General features: G+C 39.9%; 1 protein-coding gene across 3 annotated transcripts; it reads left to right on the top strand.

Moving 5' to 3' along the window:
- The first annotated feature begins 3,438 nt into the window (after window positions 1-3,438).
- On the top strand, window positions 3,439-19,557 carry LOC131222899 (acid phosphatase 1-like). Of its 3 annotated transcripts, none has more exons than XM_058218141.1 (4): window positions 3,442-3,982; window positions 10,631-10,840; window positions 16,203-16,398; window positions 17,626-18,243. In XM_058218141.1, the coding sequence occupies exons 1-3, from the start codon at window positions 3,576-3,578 to the stop codon at window positions 16,378-16,380; spliced, it is 795 nt and encodes a 264-aa protein (XP_058074124.1). In that variant the 5' UTR covers window positions 3,442-3,575; the 3' UTR covers window positions 16,381-16,398; window positions 17,626-18,243. The 3 variants fall into 3 exon arrangements, with proteins under 3 accessions (XP_058074125.1, XP_058074124.1, XP_058074123.1); XM_058218140.1 differs by lacking the exon at window positions 17,626-18,243 and adding an exon at window positions 19,106-19,557 and having other exon boundaries at window positions 3,444-3,982; XM_058218142.1 differs by lacking the exons at window positions 16,203-16,398; window positions 17,626-18,243 and adding an exon at window positions 19,106-19,557 and having other exon boundaries at window positions 3,439-3,982.
- The last annotated feature ends 2,389 nt before the right edge of the window (window positions 19,558-21,946 follow it).

Below are 21,946 nucleotides of genomic sequence, written 5' to 3' on the forward strand. Positions count from 1 at the left end.
GCCTTTCCTGACTGGCCCTATTTTTCAGATCATCGTTCAGAAAAATGGGTATCTAGGAAAATTTTTATTTAGACAGTCAAACTTGTTTTTACCCACGGGCCCACCTGGAGAGTGAGCTGGCCTGATATATAGGCCAGGTGATCCAAAAAAAAATTGTCCATCACATGGGGAAGCTCTCTACACGCTCCATGTTTCAATATGTGCTGAATGTAGACGAGTGGGAAATACATGTGGCCGGAGAGCGGATTAGGTGAGACCCCGGCTTCACTCAAGTCGGTGCGGGCCTTACTGTGGGGCCTACCTTGATGTATGTATCATGTGTCGAAGCCGTCAATATGTTTTTCCAGATCATTTTAGGGCATTATGCCAAAAATGAAGTAGATCCAATTATCAGGTGGACCATGCCATAAGAAACAGTGGTGATTGACCAATAATGTGCCATACAAGTTTTGGATCAAGCTGATGTTTGGTTTTTACCTTCATCAACGCTTATGTGACCTTATCAACAGATTGGATGGTAAATAAACACTACGGAAACATTAAGGTGTGCCTTAAGAACTTTTTAATGGTAGGATGGTCAAACATCACTGTTTCTTATGGAACGGCGTGGTTTCATGAATCATAATACATATACATCAAGGTGGGCACCACCGTAAGGACCGCACCGTCTTGGATGAAGCCCGGGTCTCACCTAATCCGCCCTCATATGGCCGAGCTTAGCAAAGCTGCTGTAATGATGCTATCAGATATTTTGTGCCTGTAAAGTGCAATGTGTAGTAATGCAATGGCGATTTGGTACGAGGCAATTTATGCGTGCCATCTGCTGTCTTATTCCAACACTTTTTTTTTTTTTTTTTTTTAATAAAAATAAATTTTAAACACACTCACGCTGTCGTGGAATTTAACCACCTATGGATACTCGAACCCTTGACCGGGTCTTATTCCAACACTCACCTTCCCTTGGCTCATGCAAACATAAATCTCTATGGGACCCACCATGATGTATCTGTGACATCCAAATCGTCTATCACTTGCAACAGCCTGAAATGCATGCTGATACAAAACTCAAGTAGCCCCACCATTGGATCTTCCTGGGTGTCATTGTGATGTTTATATGACATCCAACACGGCCAGGAAGAAAGGATAAAACTAAGTATGTGCATGATCCGAAACTACGTAGCTCCAGGAAGTTTTCAGTAGTGCGTTTCCTGTTCACACTGATACCTTTGTTTAGGCCTATATATATATATATATATATATATATATATATATATATATATATATATATATATATATATATATGGGAAAAGGTACTATGCGCTGGACCTCACTATAAGCTCCCGCGAGGTCGAGCTGTGTGGGCCCCACCGTGATGCGTGTCGACCATTAACACTGTGCATTTAATGGGTCCCCTCTAAATTATGGGATATCCCAAAAATCAGCCATATACGGAACTCAGGTGGGCCATACCATCTAAAATCATGTGAAGACATGCCAAAAACATATCAAAGCACTTGGTGGGGCCCACCTGAGTTTTGAATGCTGTTGAAACTTGGTCTGAACCCTCATCCAAGTGGGACACACATAATGGATGGGCTTGATTTACAAACCACATCTCGGTGGGCCCAAAGAATGATTATGAATGTTTTAATGGTGCACAGCCCCTCCCCACTTCTGTATGTGGTGTGGCCCACAAAAGTCACAGATTGACTTGATTTTTGAGACCTAGGCCCATGATGGAATAGTGCATCTGACTGATGGGGTAGATGTTTGAAACGCATTACGGTGGGGCCCACACAACTTGACCTCATGGGACGGTCTTGTGAGGTTGAGCGCATAGTACCTTATATATATATATATATATATATATATATATATATATATATATATATATATATATATATATATATATATATATATATATATGAGGAGTGCATGTCACGCACGTATGGATGTAGAATGCATACTGACTACTAGACGTGTTCTGTAGGCCCCACCATGAGTGATGTATGTGTTTTTATCTGCCCTATCCATTCTTTTCTTTTTGGACCATTATTTAGGGCCTGAGCCCAAAAATGAGCCAATCCAAATCTCAGGTGGAATACACCACAGGAAAATAGTTGTGATTAAACGTCCACCATTAAAACCTTATTGAGGCCACTGTAATTTTTGTTTGCCACCCAACTTGTTGGTTAGGTCATGCGGACTTGGATGAATGGAAAACATAAATATCATCTTGATCCAAAGCTTTGCAGCCTTAAGAAGTTTTTAATGGTGGGTGTTCAATCACCGTGTGGTCTACCTTAGAATTGGATCTGCTTCATTTTTAGGCTCATGCTCTGGAATAATATCGAAAATGGATGGACACGTGGATAAAACACATCTTTATGGAGTCCACGGATGAAAATTCAATCCCTACGGAGTCGTTCTCCTAAAATTTGTATTTGTTTAATTCTTGGGACCCTGCCCTAAAATCAGCCGGCGAAACAGATAAACAAGTAGATATGCAACACATATATCGAGGTGGGCCCACCAGGTTGGATCTGAGGTTGCAGCTGATCCGCGTCCGATGTATGGAACTGTCATTCTTGTTTGTGCTACCATAATGAGCAATGGCCCAATAACCATGCTTCCGTAAGAATCCTAACCTTTGAATTTTTTTAATTGATTCTCATCCACTACATCCATGTACACTTGGTAATGCCCGGACTTCCAACTTAAGCTTATTACACTGGCACACACCATACAATCTAACAAGCAATCCAGAACGTAGATGATTTAGAAGATCAGAACATCTCAACATCTGGCCCAAAATAAGACGACCCATGCTGCCCGATCCGAATTGATCCAGCGTTTTTGGCCGTCCATTGAGGCTCACATGAAGTGTGGTCCAATAATTGAAATCATCCCTGTTGTGTAATCTATTCTATTCAAAACACCGCCACAAAATTAGGCTGAATGGTTGATTTGGACCATCACTCTCTCTAAATGAATTTATAAAAAGGAAAATAAAATTTTCAACCGTTGTCATTCATACAATACAAATTAAACTCTCCAAATTATGGTTCTAATCTAGATGTATCAGGAACATAAATAAATATCGCTTGATCCTCTACCTATGGCATTGGTGGACAGTGATTGGTCCGGTTGAAAGTGAAAAGCACCAGATGGCCCTATTTCTACGAAAAAATGTCGTCGAATCAGAGGGTAAGACGTCAACGAGAGATCTGTTTTTGGGTCTATGAGTTTAGTATAAGTTAGTGTACGTCACCTATACAATTTTTGAGTGCCTGCGTATTAAGCATCCTACGCTCCAGAGTATCAAATAACTCCCCTAACAATGAACCGCTTAAAAATCGCATAAATCATTGAATTTTCTCAGCCACTCAAAAAAATCTACCTGCCCTTCTGTTGGGGAAATTTCCCTTTGTTTTTTAGTCCGCATTCCATTCTCATGATTGCAGAACAGACAAAGTGAGAGAGAAGAGAGGGAAAATTAAAAAAAAAACGAAGAGAAAGGAAGGAAGGTGAGAATACCGGAAAAGCTACTTTCCCCGATCGTAGCTTTTCCCGGAATGGATTCCTTCCGATCTCTTCTCCTGTTCTTCTCTCTCCTCTTCGCCGTCGCCGTTTCCGAGTCCGTCCTCAAGATTCTGCCGGAAAAACAGAGATCCGGCCATCTCCTGCTCACCAGCGACGGTAATATTCGCAAGGACGACGAACTTTTCTGCGAGAGCTGGCGGTACGCCGTCGAGACTAATGACGCCGGCGTCTGGGAGGAGATCCCGAGGAGGTGCGTCAGATTCGTCGATGAGTACATGAACGGGAGCAGGTACGCGTCAGATTCCGACGCGGTCGCCGGATACTCGCTCCAGCGCGCGCAGGGCGTCGAGATCGCCAGCGATGGGAAGGACGTGTGGATTTTCGACATCGACGAAACGCTGCTGTCGAACCTACCGTACTACGCCGCTCATGGATACGGGTACGTATGCCGGTATGTTAGTCAGCTGGAGTACCGAATGAGGTGTTCTCGCAGGGATGCTGTGGGCCCATCCTTTCCAAATTTTAACCAATGGGGGAAGCGGGAAGTTCGTGCGCTAAGAAAATAGGTTGGATCCACCGTGATGTTTGTGAGGAATCCACTCCGTCCATCCGGTTTTTCAGATCATTTTAGCGCATGAGCCCCAAAACGAGAAAGATCCAAAACTTAAGTGGCCACACGATAGGAAAAGGTGAGGATTGAAGTTTCACCGTTGAAACACTCGTGGCGCCACAGAAGTTTTCTATCAAGCTAATAGTTTCATGTTCTCAATTCATCACAGTAGGAGTGACCTTATGAACGGTTTAGATGTCATGTAAACATCAGGGTGGACCCAGGGAGGTTTCAACGGAAGGCATTTCGTTGCTCACTTTTTTCATGCGGAACGGTCCATACGAGTTTTGTATCTGCCTCATTTTTGGGCTCACCTCCTATCATGAGGTGGCAAAACGGATGAACGGGGTGGATTGCTCACAAAGATCACGGAGGGCCCACTTAGCTCCTGAGGGCAGGAACTTCCCCTTTCGGAGGCAATCCGCGCCCGTAGAGCCTCATGTCCTCTTTGCCCTTTACGGAATGATCCTATGCATCCGAACCTACGGGAATTCCAATAGGTTGCAGCTGTGTTGGGACATGAGAAGGCGTAACAGATCCACTTGAGGTTCGGATCTGCTTCATTTTTTAACCCATGCCTGTAATATGATCTCACAAAATGGATGGACAGGATGGATATAATGCGCATGCATCGTGGTGGGCCACATAACTTGATTACATCAACACATCACTCAGTTCGGTGGTGTATGTCCCACCACGCAATCCACATCTCCTTCATTCCCCTTTATTCGAACGTGGTTCCGCTTAGCCGGATAAGGCGGATTCGGTTGCGACCCCTTGTCCGTGCTGAAAAAGCAACCACAGTAACGTATGTGTTTTATACATATCGTACATCGATTTTCTTATTCATTTTAGGGCATGAGTTTCTCAAGTGGACCACACACCGCAGAAAGAAACAACAGTCATTGAATAGCCACCATTAGAAACTTCTTAGGGCCACAAAAGCTTTGGATTAAGCTGATATTTGTGATTTCCCTATGTCGAGGTTGTGTCAACTTACAAAGAGATAGGAAGGCAAACAAATAAATATTACAGCAGGCCTTAAGAAGTTTTTATTGGTGGGCGTTCAATCACCACTGTTTCCTGTGGTGTGGTCCACCTAAGATTTAGATCTACCTTTTTTTTTTTTGGAACCATGTACTAAAATGAACTGATAAAATGGTGTGCCATGCCTGAGGATAATTTCAATTGGATGATCTCAACTGTCCAATCCATGGCGTGGAAACTGATCTTAACCACCTGATTATGCAGTTAAATTTACAACAATCATTTGATTTTTTTCTCAACCATCCATTTGATATCCCAATGGTTAGGATCGTTCAAACACGTGATTTCTGGGCTGGCCATGCTCATCGACATGAGAATGTGAGTCGCCACCGAGCGCGGATTGAGTACTACCCCACCGATACCTAGCTAGAGGGGGACGGTTTTGTGAGGGGATATGTAGGGACCATCACAATGTATATGTTTTATCCACCACTTTGACATATCATTTAGGTCACGAACCCAAAAAGGAGGCAAATGGAAGGTTCAAGTGGATCACACCACAGAAGCAATGGGAATTGAATTCCTACAGTTGAAAACTCACTGAGGCCCACTATGATATTTATTTGTTATCCAACCAGTTCATAAGATCACATGGACATGTGTGAAAGGGGAGCATAAATATCAGCTTGATCCAAAGCTTCTGCACCCACCAAGAAGTTTTCAACGATAAGCTTTCAATCCTTACTCACCGTGTGACCCACTTGAGCCATCAATCTGCATTCTTTTTAGACTCATGGCATAAAATGATCTTTCAAAATGGATGGATGGTGTAGATAAAACATATACATTACAATGGGCTCCATATAGCCCTTATAGGATTCTCCGTCTCTGGTTAGGTCCTGGTGGGGATAGTATCCGATCCACGCCCGTCACCATCCTCTTTAAAGAGTTCTTTTTTGTTCTATAATGACTTGGAATTCACCTCTACCCTTTGACAAGGCTCTCTTGACAAGATGGCGTGATGATTTTAACTGTTTTCTACTTACTATTAGTGTTTTAAGTATCGATGACATTGGCCGATATATCTTATATTCCACTTGTGCGATATGATATGCACGACTAGTGGAATACATCTCATATATTTGATTTAGTGAGCATTTTTTAATCTTTTTATCTTCTTTTTTTATTTTTGTAAATCATATTAAATTAGTATTAAATATTTACAAATTCATGATTTTTCATGTTTTGTATGAAAAAAATGGATTGTGATTTTCTCTTCTTTTTTTTTTCTTTTTTTTTTTTGTAAATCATATTAAATTAGTATCAAATATTTACAAATTCATGATTTTTCATGTTTTGTATGGAAAAAATGAATTGTGATATTCGATTTTGAGATTTAGAGGAGATGGGCCAAGTTGCGGAAAATTGAAAATAAAAAATAAAAAAATTTCAATCTCTCGCAAATCGGTTGCAATATATGTACAGACATAAAATCAAATATTTCTGTAACCTGATCTAGTGATTTTTCTTTTACTTTTGATTATATTGCTTGTGTTTGTACACATCTTTTTATACTTATAAATTATATGAATAGACTTTGAATATGCTTGTATTAATTTAGTTAGACGACGCATAAATTAGCACCCCATACAAACAAAACTTATTATGTGCTCTTGTTTATTGTAATGTTTTGATTTACAAATATATGTTGATATCTTTTTTAATAATAATTGAGGTTTTATTAAAAAAAATTGACCAATTTCTCAATGTTTTCCACAACAATACTTACGTGATACAATCGATATATCCCATGCGATAACTTATACATATCCATATATTCTTAGGATACGTAATGCCATATACCAATATTTCAAATAAAGGCTACAACAATGGGAAAAGCTATTATACCGTAACTATGCCCAACGATGATTTTAACTATCTATCTTCTACCTGCAACAATGGTGTGATGATTTTAACCAACCTAACCTTTGATTTTAGATGTGCATGACATCTTGTTCTTCATCGTCCCTATCGTCCATTTTGTGTGAGCTTTTTATGTTGGCCCATAGAATATAGAGTCAAAATCATGGACGGTTTCGATTACTCAGCATGATGGTTCCCAGTAAGCAGCAACACATGCTGGTTATTGAGTCACGACCGATGCAAAATGATCTCTTTTTTGGTAGTTGGGCCGGTCTTGGTTTGGCAGCAAGTGCAACAAAGGAATTTTAGGTGAAGTTTGAAGATAACAGTAGTACCATTTGCAAAACGGCAAAATGAATCAGCTAAGGTCACCATGTGATCCCGACACCTATGTGTATGTTTTATCCACCCGGTTCATCCTTATTTTAGGGCATGAGTATAACAATGAATCAGATCCAGATCTCAGGTGAACCACACCACAAGAAATAGTGGTGATTAAATGTCCACCGTTAAAAAAATTTCAAGGACCACAAAAGTTTTGGATTAAGCTGGTATTTGTGTTTTCCCTTCAGCAAAAAAAATATTACACTATACTCTAAGAAGTGTTCAATCACCATTATTTTATTGTGGTCTGGTCCGCAATTTGGATCTGCCTCATTTTTTGAGTGACGCCCCAAAAAGATGGGGCAAAATGAATGGACGGTGTGGATAAAGCACATACATACATCATGGCAGGGCCCACATAGCACTGTCGGCTACTGGCAGTGAAGTATGGATTCTGCATCGGCTACTGGCAGTGTAGCATGCTATCCGCATCCATGTGGTCCGACTGTGAAAATACTCTGGTCCATAAATCAGGCCTATCAAATCATCAGGTGGGCCAAACTCGTTTGAGTAAAATGGACGATGAGAAAGAAAATAACCAAGTATCTCTATTTATCATCCACATGCGGCCCATTTGATGAGTGGATCAGCTTGGATTACGTGGGCAGGATGTGTTCACATGGACCCCACCTGTCACATGGCACACGTCTTGAGTTGGTGCACTTCAATCCAGGAATGCGAGATGCGAATCTAAAAACGCCAAACAAAAGGGATTCGGATTCTATAGTGACCCCTCCACTGTCGAAGTTGGTATTGGTCGGTGCTGTGGCCCTACCACTGTGCATGTGTTTTATCCATGCTGGTCATTCATTTTTTTGAGATATTTTACGGCATGAGTCCGAAATCGAGGTAGATACAAATCTCATGTGGACCACACCACAAGAAATAATAATTGAACGCCCACATTGAAAACTTCACTGGGCCACTGTAATGTTTATTACATGTTGATGGATAAAGTGAAAACACAAATATCAGCTTCATACCAAACTTTTGTGACCACCAAGGTTTTTAATGGAGGGTGATTTAATCACCCCTATTTCCTGTGGTGTGGTCCACCTGAGATTTGGATCTGCTTTAGTTTTGGTCCCATGGTCTGTCAGAATGGATGGATCGGCATGGATACAACAGGCTCAGATTGGTTGGTGACCCTGCCACTAGCCAATGGCTAATAGTTGGTGGTCTGTGAGCCTCACCATGATGTGCGTGTTTTATCTACACGCTGTCCATCCATTTTATAATATGAATCCAAAAAAATAGGTAGTGTTGATTAAATGCCCCGTTAAAAACTTATGAACAAAAAAATGAGGTAGATCCAAATCTTAAGTAGGCTGCATCACAAGAATAGTGTTGATTAAATGCCGGTTAAAAACTTCTCGGGGCACAAAAGTTTTGGATCAAAGGCCGTATATATATATTTTTTTGTCTTTCATCCGGGTCTGCCGTAATCAACAGTCTGGATGTCAAATAAACATTACAGTGGGCTTAGGAGGTTTTTAATGGTGGATATTCAATCACTACTTTTTTCCTGTGGTGTGGTCCACCTCAGATTTATACCTGCCTTATGTTTTGGGATCAATCTCTAAAATGATCAGGAGAAATGGATAGACGGCGTAGATAAAACATATACATTATGGTAGGCCACATAGCACCGACCACTAGCCAACTGGTGACGGATTTCCTGCTAAAGGGCTCTGGGGAAGTTCCTTCGCTGGGATGGTAGGTGGGGCCACCGTGATGTTTATGAAAAATCCAGTCCGTCCCTCTGTTTTTTCAGACCATTTTAGGAGAATAGACTAAAAATCAGGTGAATCCAAAATTCAAGTGGGCCGCACGAGAGGAAACAGTGGAGATTTGGTGACAAACGGTTAAAGCATTCGTCAAAAGTTTGGTTTCGGGCTAGATTTTGTGTTTTCGGTTCATCCCAGTGGGAATGACCTTATAAACGGTTGACAACTTTTTCTCCAGTTTTCCTTTGTAAGGTCATTTTGAATTTTGGATCCACCTGATTTAGTCTCATGTACTAAAATGATCCGAAAAAATGGACGGGCGGAGTGGATTTTTCATTTTTCAGAAACATCGCAATGGACCCCACCTATCATCCCCGGGCAGGAACTTCATGCGAAAGCCTTCAGCAGGAAATCCGCGTCCATCCGGATAAAACACAAGAAACGGAAACGGATGGCTACCCACCCTGCCATTAGCGGTCAGTGTTATGTGGGCCCATCATGATGTATGTGTTTCATCCATGCCGCCCACCCATTCTTCCAAATCAAATCATTTTATGGATTTTAAAAACTTCCGGAGACCACCAAAGTTTTGGATCAAGCTAATATATATTTTTTAACGGTGGAAATTCAATCACTACTGTTTTCTCATAGTGTGGTCCACCTGAGATTTAAATCTACCTCATTTTTGGGATCAAGCCTAAAATTATCTTTCAAAATGGATGGACGGCGTGAATAAAACAAATACATCATGGTGGGGTCCACATAGCACCCACCATAGCGACCTGGCTGGTGGCAGCGTCATAGCCAAACCACGTCGGAAACGTGAAACGTGGTGAGGCCCAAGAGTACCAACCAGCACCAACCTCGGTAATTGAGGGGTCACTACCGATTCCCAATCCAAACAAAAGCGCCCAACATGCCATGGCACATTTCTCAGAGATTTGTACCATTGATAAGGTGGGACGCCCACTCCCAAAATTGGATCGCCATCCTTCGTCCTTCCATTAGTATGTGCACGTGCTCACCTGATGATTAGATTGGTTAAAGACTCGTTACAGAGTGCTGGCCTGCAGAATGGTCCTGACCCGGCTCAGAGTCAGCTCAAGCCTAGTTCGTCCATGATCTTCTCGGGTCAAACCCAATGGACAAGACCGACCCATTTCCATCCCTACTGAAATCTCCCGCACACGTGGCGCACGTTTATCGCTATTATTTTCAACCGTTCCTGGTCCCCACCCTGATCGGATGACAATAATTCTAATAAGAGATGGCCCTGAATCATTGCAAACCGTTGATTGGATGACCAACCATGGATGGGGCCATGGGGTCCACATTCTAGATCACGGAAGTATGGGTCTCGCCTTCCTTTGGGCCCAATGTGCTTCGTGTGGCCTGAATTTTGCTGGAAATGTGCATTTGATCTTAGATATGCCACTTCTTTCTTGTGGTGTGGCAGATCAGAGGCTTTCAACGAAACGGCTTGGAATGAATGGGTGACATTAGCGGCTGCCCCACCTTTGCCAGCGAGCCTGAGGCTCTACAAGGAACTCCAAAGGCTTGGTTTTCAATTGATACTCTTGACAGGACGGACAGAAGATCAGCGAAACGTTACGGATGAAAATCTCTTATTTGCAGGATACAGCTCTTGGGACAGGCTCATCTTAAGGTATGAGTATGCATATGGATTTTGTTCTTGCATTTGTTGGTCCTACTACCCTTGTCTACTAGGGTCTACACCCAAGAAAGAAAACACTACCATTTAGTTTGGAAAAGAAAACATCATGTTTAAAGAAAACCATGGATAATGTCATATTGTCATCAGTGGGAAAATCCTAAAAAAGGGTTGAGTTTTGATGATATATATATATATATATATATATATATATATATAGAGAGAGAGAGAGAGAGAGAGAGAGAGAGAGAGAGAGAGAGAGAGAGAGAGAGAGTAATGGTCTCCTGTGAGCCATCCTGCAGGCTACCTTGGTGCGGTCCAATTCCCACTACAGGCTACCAAGTTCTGTGGACCCCATTATGATGTATGTGTTGTATCTACAACGTCCCTCTATTTGGAGATATTATTTTAAGCCATGAGCCAGAGAATGAGGCAGATCCAAAGCTTTAGTGGACCCCACCATAGAAAACAGCGGGAAGATTGATGCCTACCGTTGAAACCTTTCTAAGGCCCACCATGATGTTTTTTCGAAATCCAACCTGTTCAAAAGTTAAGAAAGACATTAAAGAAGGGAAAATACAAATATAAGCTTGATCGAAAACTTTTGTGGCCTTTAGAATTTTTTAACGGTGGCGTCACTCTCGCCACTGTTTTCTGTGGTGGGGTCCACTAGAGCTTTGGATGTGACTCATTCTTTGGATATTACCCTAAAATGATCTCTCTAGATGGATGGACGGTGTGGATACAAAACATATATCATGGTGGGGCCACAAAATTTGGTGACGCCACTTCTCACCCCTTCAATAGTCAATCTGCGCCCAGGTCTCTCGCGGGGAAGCGGACTGCGTGCTGAGTAAACTCTGTGGGGCCCTCCATGATTTATATATTCCATCCACTCCTTGCATCCATTTTAACAAATAATTTTAAAGCTTAAGCCCAAAAATGAAGTATATCCAAAGCTCGAGTGGGCCACACCACAGGAAACAGTGTGAATTGAATGTCAACCGTTGAAAATTTTCTTGGGGTCCACAAGTTTTGGATCAATCTGATATTTGTGTTTTCCTTTCATCCATATCTATGTGATCTCATGAACAGGCCGGATGATAAATAAACATCACTATAGACCCTAAAAAGGTTTCAAAGGTGGAAATTATTATTCCTAATGTTTCCTATTCTATGGTCCGCTTGAACATTGGAAATGATTCAATTTTTGTCTCAACCATTAAAATGCACTTGAAAAAATGGATGGACAGCGTGGATAGACCACATCCATTCACACGGGGCCCAACGGTGTTTACTCATAACGCAATCCAATTTCCTCTTTGCGTTGGGAATTAGACTGCACCAAGTAGCCTGCGGGATGGTTCGCAGGAGACCACTACTCTCTCTCTCTCTCTCTCTCTCTCTCTCTCTCTCTCTCTCTCTATATATATATATATATATATATATATAATGGTCTAATTATTAAAAAGTGAAATCCATATCTCAAAAACTTTGGAAATGAGGATTAGTAAATTTCAAAATGGTAAAAGAAGTGGAAATGAAAATAGTTTTCATGTGTTACTTTGTTATTGCAATTGGCGGCAAGGTCAATTCTTTTCCATGGTTACTCTTTCGATTCCACCAATTCAAACTTAATTAGTAAAAAAGAAATAAAAAAATGTAATAATTATCCAATGATGATTTCCACAAGGCCTATCGAAACGTAGATTTCATTTTTAAGGGTTTTGTTCAAATAGCTAGTCGGAACCTTATATTTGTAAGACAATGGTGACCTTATATTTTGTGCATAATTATAGAAAAAGATAATGATTACTACATGGAATCTATTATTTTCTTTGCTAATCAAAATAATGAAATGTACTATCATGAAAAAAGTACTTCATTTTTCTTTCTTTGACATTAGGATGGCCAACTCGTACTACCATGAAACAGTGCTTTACCCTTAGGTGTTTGGCAACTACAACCAAGGCAGCTTAGCTTTGGGCTCAAGTGGCACTCCACCCTAACCATAACTCAATTGGTGATTTTTTCAACATCTTAGTTTCACCCAACCCTCATCTCAGTCATGGATGAATCACTTCAGTCCAGGTCCATAGGTAGTGACAACTGCCCTGTGAAGACTCGCTTTTGCTCCATTACTGGTTGGTTTCCTTAACTAGCTACAACCTACTAGTTTTCGTCTCACTCTTCAATAGGCAAGTACTCAAAAATTTATTTGTGTTACCTCTATGTAATAGTAATAGATGTTATGAAATGCATAAAAAAGCGAATGTCAAAAAAGGTGTTATGTAACATAATGTAATGCTCTTATGTTATATAACAGCCCCCAGCCTTCAGCCTGTAGGTCAATCGTAAGCAACCTACACCCTTGGGTTTGAACTCAGCTTGAAAAGAAAGAGAAACAGAAAAAATAAACTCTTTACTTAACTGGAAATCCTTGAATCCCTGGGCTTCACTATCTTTAGCGTGTGTTTGTGTGTGTGTGTGTGTGTGTGTGTGTGTGTGTGTTGCATTAAAATAAACCAAATACACAAGGAAAGATGTCATAAGGAGTTCTAGACTACTCGAAATAATACAAACAAATATGTGGTATTTTTTCTACCTTATGTTATGCTGGACATGAAGACTACTGTTTTATAACTTTCATAGACAATCATTCTAGATATGGGTACGTTTACTTATTGCATTAAAAATTCAATGCTCTTGAAACCTTTAGAATGTACAAGGTTGAAATTGAAAATCAACTCGTTCGAAAAATGAATGTTGTGAGATCAGATAAAGGTGAGGAGATCTATGGTAGATATCATGTGATTGACTATCATCTAGAGCCATTCGCTATATTTCTAGAAGAACATGGAATTGTTACTCAATATATGATGTTTGGAACACCATGGTAAAACGGTGTCGCAAAAAGGCGTAATCGTACATTAATGGATATAGTTAGGAGTGCGATTAGTAATTCCGCCTTACTCGAATCGATGTGAAGTGAAGTGCTCTCGACGATTATGTATATCCTAAATTGTGATCCCAGTAAAGTTGTTCCTAAGTCTTCTTAAGTTGTGGACAGATAGAAAACCTAGCCTAGCACATAAGGTTGTCAACCGGCGGGGCCTGGGGTTGGCTTTAGCTCGGATTTTGAACTGTTTGTGCTGGGCCTATTCAAATTTTCGACTTTGCCTAGCCCAAGCCCGGCCCATTAATAGCCGTACTAGCACATCTACATATTTGTGGATGTCCAACCGAAGTAAGAGCTTACAACCCATATGAAAAGAAATTGAATTCCATAACTGTAAATGGATAATTTATTGGGTATCCACAAAAATCCAAAGGATATAGGTTTTACTGCCTAACCATAGTATAAGAATCATGGAGACCGGTAATGCTAGATTCCTGTGCTTGAGGAAATGCAAGTAATGGTACTCACAAATCTGGATAATCAAGTTGTTCCACAACTCATTGATCACAACGACCAAGTGGAACATTAAGAATTGGCCCTACACACCCAAATTGTATTGATGTGCCCAATGAGGAGAATCACTGTAGAAAATTCTCAGAAGATCTCAAAGAATGAGGAGACCAACTATTTCAGATAATTATGTGGTATATGTATATGAACATGGCATTGGCATTAATGATAATCATCCGATCACGTTTTCACAACCTATGGAGTATCAGGATTCTTCTAAGTGGATTGATGCCTTGAAAGATAAGTTGGAGTCCATGGACCATAATAGAGTCTACGGCCTAATTGACTTGCCCAAGGATCACAAGTTTGTTAGTTGTAAATGGGTCAACAAGACCAATGCGATTCAAAGGGAAATATTGAATGATTCAAACCTTTATATGTCATGTACATATAAAGGTTTCTTTAAGTATAGAGCCCATGAGAGTCTATCTCAAAATTAAAATTTGTTTAATTAAAATAAGTTTTTTCTTAAAAAGTGCTTAACATGTGGACCAAGTGAGAAAATGTTAGTGTGTCCTCTGTACAGTGGCCCACATGTAGACACACATGCGCATGCATGTGCATACGGCCAATTTGGCCTTAGGTTTATGAAAAACCTGGGAGTTTCAAAGCCCAATCATAAAAGAAAACTTCATATTAACATGTGCAAGATAGGAAAATCTACATAGAGCCATTTAACGTCAAGTCTGACCGCCTAAATGAATGTTGGGCACATCAGTTCGGCATGGCTTAATATATGTGACCAATCTCTTTTCATGTTCATGGTTTTCTAGTTGACATCTTCGCGTATGTATGTGTTTCATGATTCTACTTATGGACTCATGACTGTTGATTCAATTCCATAAAAAGTAAACATCTAAGAGAGGTTTGGCATTCCTTTAGGCACTTGTCACTAGTGAAAATGATAGAGGCCATTTAGTTAAGAGTAATGTGATCCTCTGAAGAGAAAAATAATTTAAGTTGAAGTATGATCCTTGATCCTACAACATGCATGATTTCTTTGTGTTTTCAGGTTTTAAAAGTGGGGCTCCTGGTTTAGTGACCACTGATCTTATCTGGATTAACCATGCTCAAAATTCTCTCAGCTTGAAAGATGAAGATCATAGCCATTCCATAATTGGCCTTTCTTTAGCGTAGACCGTTGTTGTATTCTTTTCTGAATCGTACCCAACCAAAAAAGGGTTAATTTGTTCCATCGAGGAGATTTTGGGGCTTTGTGAGTTTGTTATGGGTTCATCTAATCAATGGTCCTGATCCCCAACCACAGCCCTAATTATAAGTTTTCATCATTTGATGATGGTGTAGCTTGGCCCACTGGACTTTAGACTCAGTGGAACCCACCCCTGGGTCCACCCATCTGCACTCTGCAGCCCTTGTTACATTCATCAACTCAATTTTGAGTTTCCCATATGGGCAGGTTAAGTTTTGTTAATTTAAGATGTTGAATGAAAACATGAGAAATGATTTTGTATGAAAACATGAAAAAATAACAATCAATTAAGACGCATGACATTTTCACAACTGTCACCATTTCTTGCTTTGACAAGGATCTGGCACGGAGTCGACAGACCCCACCTTGCATAAACGGCATACCTGTCTAATCTTAAATGGGAAGTTTAATCAATTACCATAGCACCATTATATGGTGCTAACCATATTTTAGCAAAAACTGTGACCAATGTGGTTATAGTTTGTTAGGTTTTCCTTATTAGTATGATTCACACTCTAACCAACTGGCTGGCGGTTGAAGGAATTTAAACTTGCGTCGAAGGCAATGGACATCGCATTGATGCAATCTCTCAAGTAATATATACCTTAAATATTTCTATAACAGAAATCTAAATCTGGATTATATTTTCTAAATGGTGGTGATATTTGGTGAAACAGAGGGTCGATTGATGTGGGCAAAACTGCCTTGGTTTATAAATCAGAGAAGAGAATGGAGTTGGAAGCAGAAGGGTACAGGATCCATGGGAGCTCTGGAGATCAATGGAGTGATTTGTTGGGTACTCCAATGGCAGCTCGATCCTTCAAACTCCCAAATCCCATGTATTACATTGAGTGATATGTTTTATTTAAACAGGTAAAGTGATGTGCCATGTCATTCATTGTCACCATCGTCATTGCAACCCTTGATTTTCCTGTATGCATAGCTGCCTGATATTTATAGATGTATGATTCTTCTCATTGGACTAAGGTCCCAATTTTTGGAAACCATATCATTTAGGTTGCATTTTGATTATTGAAATGTAACAATTCTTCCCATTCATTTTGGAATATAATAGATACAATCTCGATCTTGACAATTTGTAGGAATCATCTTCTGATGGTAATCAATGTATATTCATGTCCTTTTTGTTTCTCTGACCAACATGAATTTTTTGGCAATGGGTAAATACATATCCTTGATGGTTCTTCCCAATATACACATGCATAACCAACTATATGGTTCCCGTTCCCATTTAATATATTATCTAATACTGCTTCATGTCATGGTTAAAAGAGTTGGCAACTTGGACCAGTTCATCCAGTCTCAAGTCGAGTCGTGACTCACTCAAATCGGGGGTGACTAATGGTGTTGCACCGGCTCAAGTCAGACTGAGTCTGAGTCCACTTGGACAAGTCGCACAGGAGTCATCCGAGTCTTAAAGCCATGCTAGGTATGCTCATACTTGAAGCTACAACCAACCCATCTGGAGAATTCCTTTCAATGTAGGATGTGGTTCCTTCTTGGATGGAGTGCAACCTGGTTGGACCAAAGATGTCCAGATTCAGCCCATCCTGCAATTTTAAGAATTGGATTTGGGCTGGACCCACCTGCTATAGGTTGGTAGGGTGGGGCCTATTTGTCAGGCTTTAAGAAGATGCAAACCAGGTCCAGCCCAACTAGTTATAGGTCTAAACCTTTGACCAAGTTCTAACTCATGGGTCTTGAGTCCCAACCCAATCAGTCCTAGCCATGGTCAGCCCAGCCAAGCTGCAACCCTAATCTCAACAAGATTCTAGCCAGGTTGAACCCTAAATGATTTTGCATAAAAGATACATAATTGTTGTTGACAGTTGTACTAAATGCAAGTTAGAGAAATGCAATCAGATGCACTATCAGATTGAAATGCAATTGTCAGTCTAATAAGGTGGAGAAAACCATAGCACAAGGCATTGAGGGCCTGGGCTCCGAATCACAATGCTGTTACTTTCAAGTTGGAGTTCGAAAGAAATGAAACGACAATTCAAGGGCTTCTTCTGCATTATGGATTCTAGGAAGTAGCATTCATGTTCTCATTTCCTCTTTATTTATGAATGTTTGCAGTTCGGTTCACTTTGTAGCTGATTTCAAGACGTGCAGCTGCTTTGATTCTTTCCTCTCTTTTTTCATGTCCATTAAGCATTTTGGGGACCCCACATGTGAAAGAAGTCACTTATAGTGTTTGAGACCACATGTAAAAGTGAGAAAAGTTGTATGGTATTTTAAGTAGATGGGTGTTCAAGTACACGTGAGCTGACTCTACTCAGCCAAGAATCAGTTTAAGATATAGGGGTAGCTCTAGATTTTTTGAGCAGCACAGACAAACTTGATTAAATACTCGAAAATTTGAATAACTCTAACCATCCATCGCAAATACTTAAATTTGAAATTGATTTTCATTATGGCTCTTGCTGAATCAAAATACTTAAAACCTTTATCAGTAGATCCAACCACATTGGTAAGCCAAGACATTAGTCAATTGATTCATGTCAGACTGAAAGTTAGTTTTGAACTGTAATTAGGATCCATCGATACAGGCCCACAAGTTTTTTCCTCCAAGACAACATGGATGTGCATTTGGAAGATTTTAGCATTTAGGAAACACACATGTACTCAAGTTATCCACATTCCATGGCATGGGGCCTGTTTTCTGTTGTGTTTTTGTAATAAAAATAAATGTTATTTTTAGAAAGTAAATAAATATATTAATTATTTAAACTTTTCATAAATAGCATGTATAGCTAGTCGGTAAGAGAATGAGTTTTCTGCTTTTGCAACCAGGGTTCAAATCTCTTCAAGTACGGTGCGAAGTACCGTCCTCGCACGCGTGCCTTAGTCTTTTTGGCACGTGGTTCAAAAAAAAAATTGGCCATGGTACAACTTGACTACCCTGAAGTATTATTAACCTTAGTGTTGATTGAGAGGCCATGGTGCAACTTGACTACCCTGAAGTATTATTAAACTGTTGGATGACCTTTTTCTATCTAAAACGGTACATAAATAATGACCCTTTCATGAAAGTATGTTGTTTGCCATGAATGGGTGTGGATGTCTTGAAGAGGCACTCTGGTATCTCTACAGGAATAACTCCATGACCATTCAATTGCTATAAATCCTGAATATTATAATCTAAAAAAATATTCTTCTCTCACTATATTGTGTAGTACTCTCGAATCTGACCTCTTACTGTGTTTTTTCAATATATTAAAAAGGCACATCGGTGTCAAAACTAGAGATCTGTTCAACACTTAAATGTGCAAATTTTCGTGTTAAAATTCGGATTGAGAGTTCATTGTATCCTGAAGATAATTTGTAGATTTCCTTCGTTTGCATTTACTAGAACTACCAGAAAAAGGACAGCAAATCTATCCTGAGAAATTGACTATTCAAGTCGAGCTGTGAACCCGATAGATCTAGTTGTCTCATTATATTTTTCCCCTATCCTCTTTGTATTCTAGTTTGTTATTTTTTTCCAACATTTTCTTGATCTAACTGATTATTGGTGAGTGACCATTGACGACAACAACATAATATGAAAAACCAGATGCGCTCGAGGGGAATCCCTTCTAACAAAAATGAAGCCTTCTTCGATAAGTGATGTTGAACAGGGGATGACTTTACAGAGCACCAGGACCAAAAGGAGTCAGGCTAAAGAGTCTTGAGCTTGGGCAAAAACTGTATAACATGCAATAGCTTCAAATAGGCAGAATTTTGTTACCACTTATTAGAATTGCCTGTGTAAGATATTGCTGGAAAGCTAATGATGAGGCTTACATTTTTGTGTTCGAATTCAAACTTCACTATTTTTAGAAACTTTAGAATTTGCTAGTTTTCCGGCATTTTTGGGTTTGAAGAGTCCATATCTAACGTAAAGTCCTTATTTTCAAGATTTCTTTGAGGAAGCAGAAACCCCAACTTGGCTTATTGATGATTATTCATAACTAACACTACTTTCTGAAGCATTTGATTGTTCTTATAATTAATGAGTTTGGTCAATTTGATGTCTTTGCTATTTTTGGTAAATTTTCTACTTCATATAATTCTATTATTTCAAGTAGAGTAAAATTATGACTCTTAAGGCTTATATAGGTCATATCAATTGTGTTGTAGAGTGTAATTTATAGTTACCAATTTTTATTCTAGTTCAAGAGGTTTCTTCCTTGTAGATCGAAGGTCTATCTTAAAGGAAGAAGATAAGTACCTTCTCACCCTTCTAAATTTTCTATTCCTTTTTCTTTTTTCTTTTCTATAATTAGGTACCATGAAATCTAATAACTGGGCAAAGTAAGGCATGGACTACTTACTCTAAAGTCCTCAGCCCTGAACTCTGATATCATGTAAACTACTCAAGTTTATTCTTACAGAAAGGCACTAGAAATTAAGATATCTTACATTGCTAGGATGAATTGGAAACCAACATCTAGCCTCCATGGTACAACCCTTGTGTTCGAATTACTGGGGCGTGTAGTTTCTGAAGTGTTGTGGCCCAATGCTTACATTCCACCAAATCAAGGGATCAAATGCAGCACACCACTCTTAGAAATCACACAACCAAGATAGGGCTGTTGATGGGTACCAGACCGGAGGGTACCTGATTTACCTGAACCAATTTTCACGGTCCAGACCCAATTTTTGGGCCTGTTTAGGAACTGGATCAGGTTTGGGTCCAACCGAAAATGTCTGGGTCGAAATCAACTCGTAATTTGTTGAATAAACAGTCGTGATGATATAAATAAGGACAGATATATAAAATATTTATCAATTAGAATTAGTGTGTGTGTATAACTAGTATGACCATGTTTCCTCCATCTTGGACCCTGTTTAAATCACAGAGTCCAAGCCAGGTCCATATACTTTTATTAGTAATGTTTTATCTATTAAATAAGTAACTTATATATCGATCGGGTTGGGTCGGGCAACCTGAGACCTCAACCCGATCCTGACCCAAGTTTTATCGGGTTGGTGTTTGTATAGCCCAAGCCTGAGACCGAACCCGATACATTCTGCCCGAGCCCAAGCCAATGTCGGGTTGGTCGGTTTGAACCCGACATTGGCTTGTGTCTAAGGGGCAATCATGTGTAATCTAATCCATCAGGTGGTCCGGACCATGTAAATACCCTTATTTGACTTGGATCTGGTTGGGATCCAACCCAAACCCAACGCAAAACCAAGGCCCAAAGACTCGTTGGTACCCAATGGATACCATACAGGACCTAATCGGATCCGGAATCCAGATCCGAGTCCTCAGAAACCATACCCGGACCCAGTAAGACCCGAATGTAATCAGCCTGTTATAGGTACTCTAGGTTCCGACCCGTTGACAAAACGTACCTAGATGAGAAAAGCTTCCATAGTTTTTGGTAGTGTAACTAACGATGGATGATACACAAGCACCTACAAGTTGGCTAAAAATTGCATCTGTGGGATACGAGCATTTCAAATTACACAAACTATGGTCCTAGCTTAGATGTATCATGAAGAGAAAGTTATAATTATTTGATTATTATCTAACCGTCAGATCTACAACTTAACCGGTCAATTTGAATTAATGAATGCCACGTGTACAATTTCTAAGAGGGCCTGTTTTTGAAAATGACAAAATATTCCTAAGAATAGCCGCATCTTTTCATCTATTAGTGAAAAGATTATCTAGATGGCTATCCACGATCTTGATCGTCCACCTACTCTTGAACGGGTCTACCATCTTCGAACGTTACAGATCACTATCCACATATTTTGGAATTGTCCACTTACTTTCGAATGGGTCAGTCACTGACCAACTATTTTTTTAATGGTCTAGATTGATATCCACCATCTTAGAATGGTCTAGATCATTGCTAGTGTATTTTTGAACGGTTCAAATCTTTGTCCACGATGATCACTGCTGAGGGGTCTTTTCACCGTTTCCAAGTTGGTTTACCAGAATTTAACAGAAAATAGTAAAAGAGATCCCTCAAATTTAAAAAGCCCCTGCTTGGATTTACAGCGAAATCCTAGAAAAGAATGGATACAGGCCAAACACCCCCTCAGTTTTGTTTCCCTAATTTCTCACCTCTTATTTTTTTTATTTCAGCTTTACCCCCAATTTGGCTAATTAATCATATATACCCCCTTGGCTTGTGAAAGGATGTTAATATTTTTATTTTATTTATTCTTATTGTACCCTTTTACATGTTATGCTCTATTACAAATTTGGATCTTCTACTAGCCGTCATGCACCAATTAAGTTGATCCAACCATTATATGAGATCCGGTGAATTTGCAAGTTTTTGGATGGTTGTCCATTCTTTCTTTTGGTGGTCCTATTGTGTGTATGCGTGTGCGCTTATGTCATCCAACCTGTGCATGATATAAGACCCCCCATGATCATGGGATGATTTAAAGA

Source organism: Magnolia sinica, chromosome 13, assembly GCF_029962835.1.
Source record: "Magnolia sinica isolate HGM2019 chromosome 13, MsV1, whole genome shotgun sequence".
In the NCBI taxonomy this organism is placed as follows: domain Eukaryota; kingdom Viridiplantae; phylum Streptophyta; class Magnoliopsida; order Magnoliales; family Magnoliaceae; genus Magnolia; species Magnolia sinica.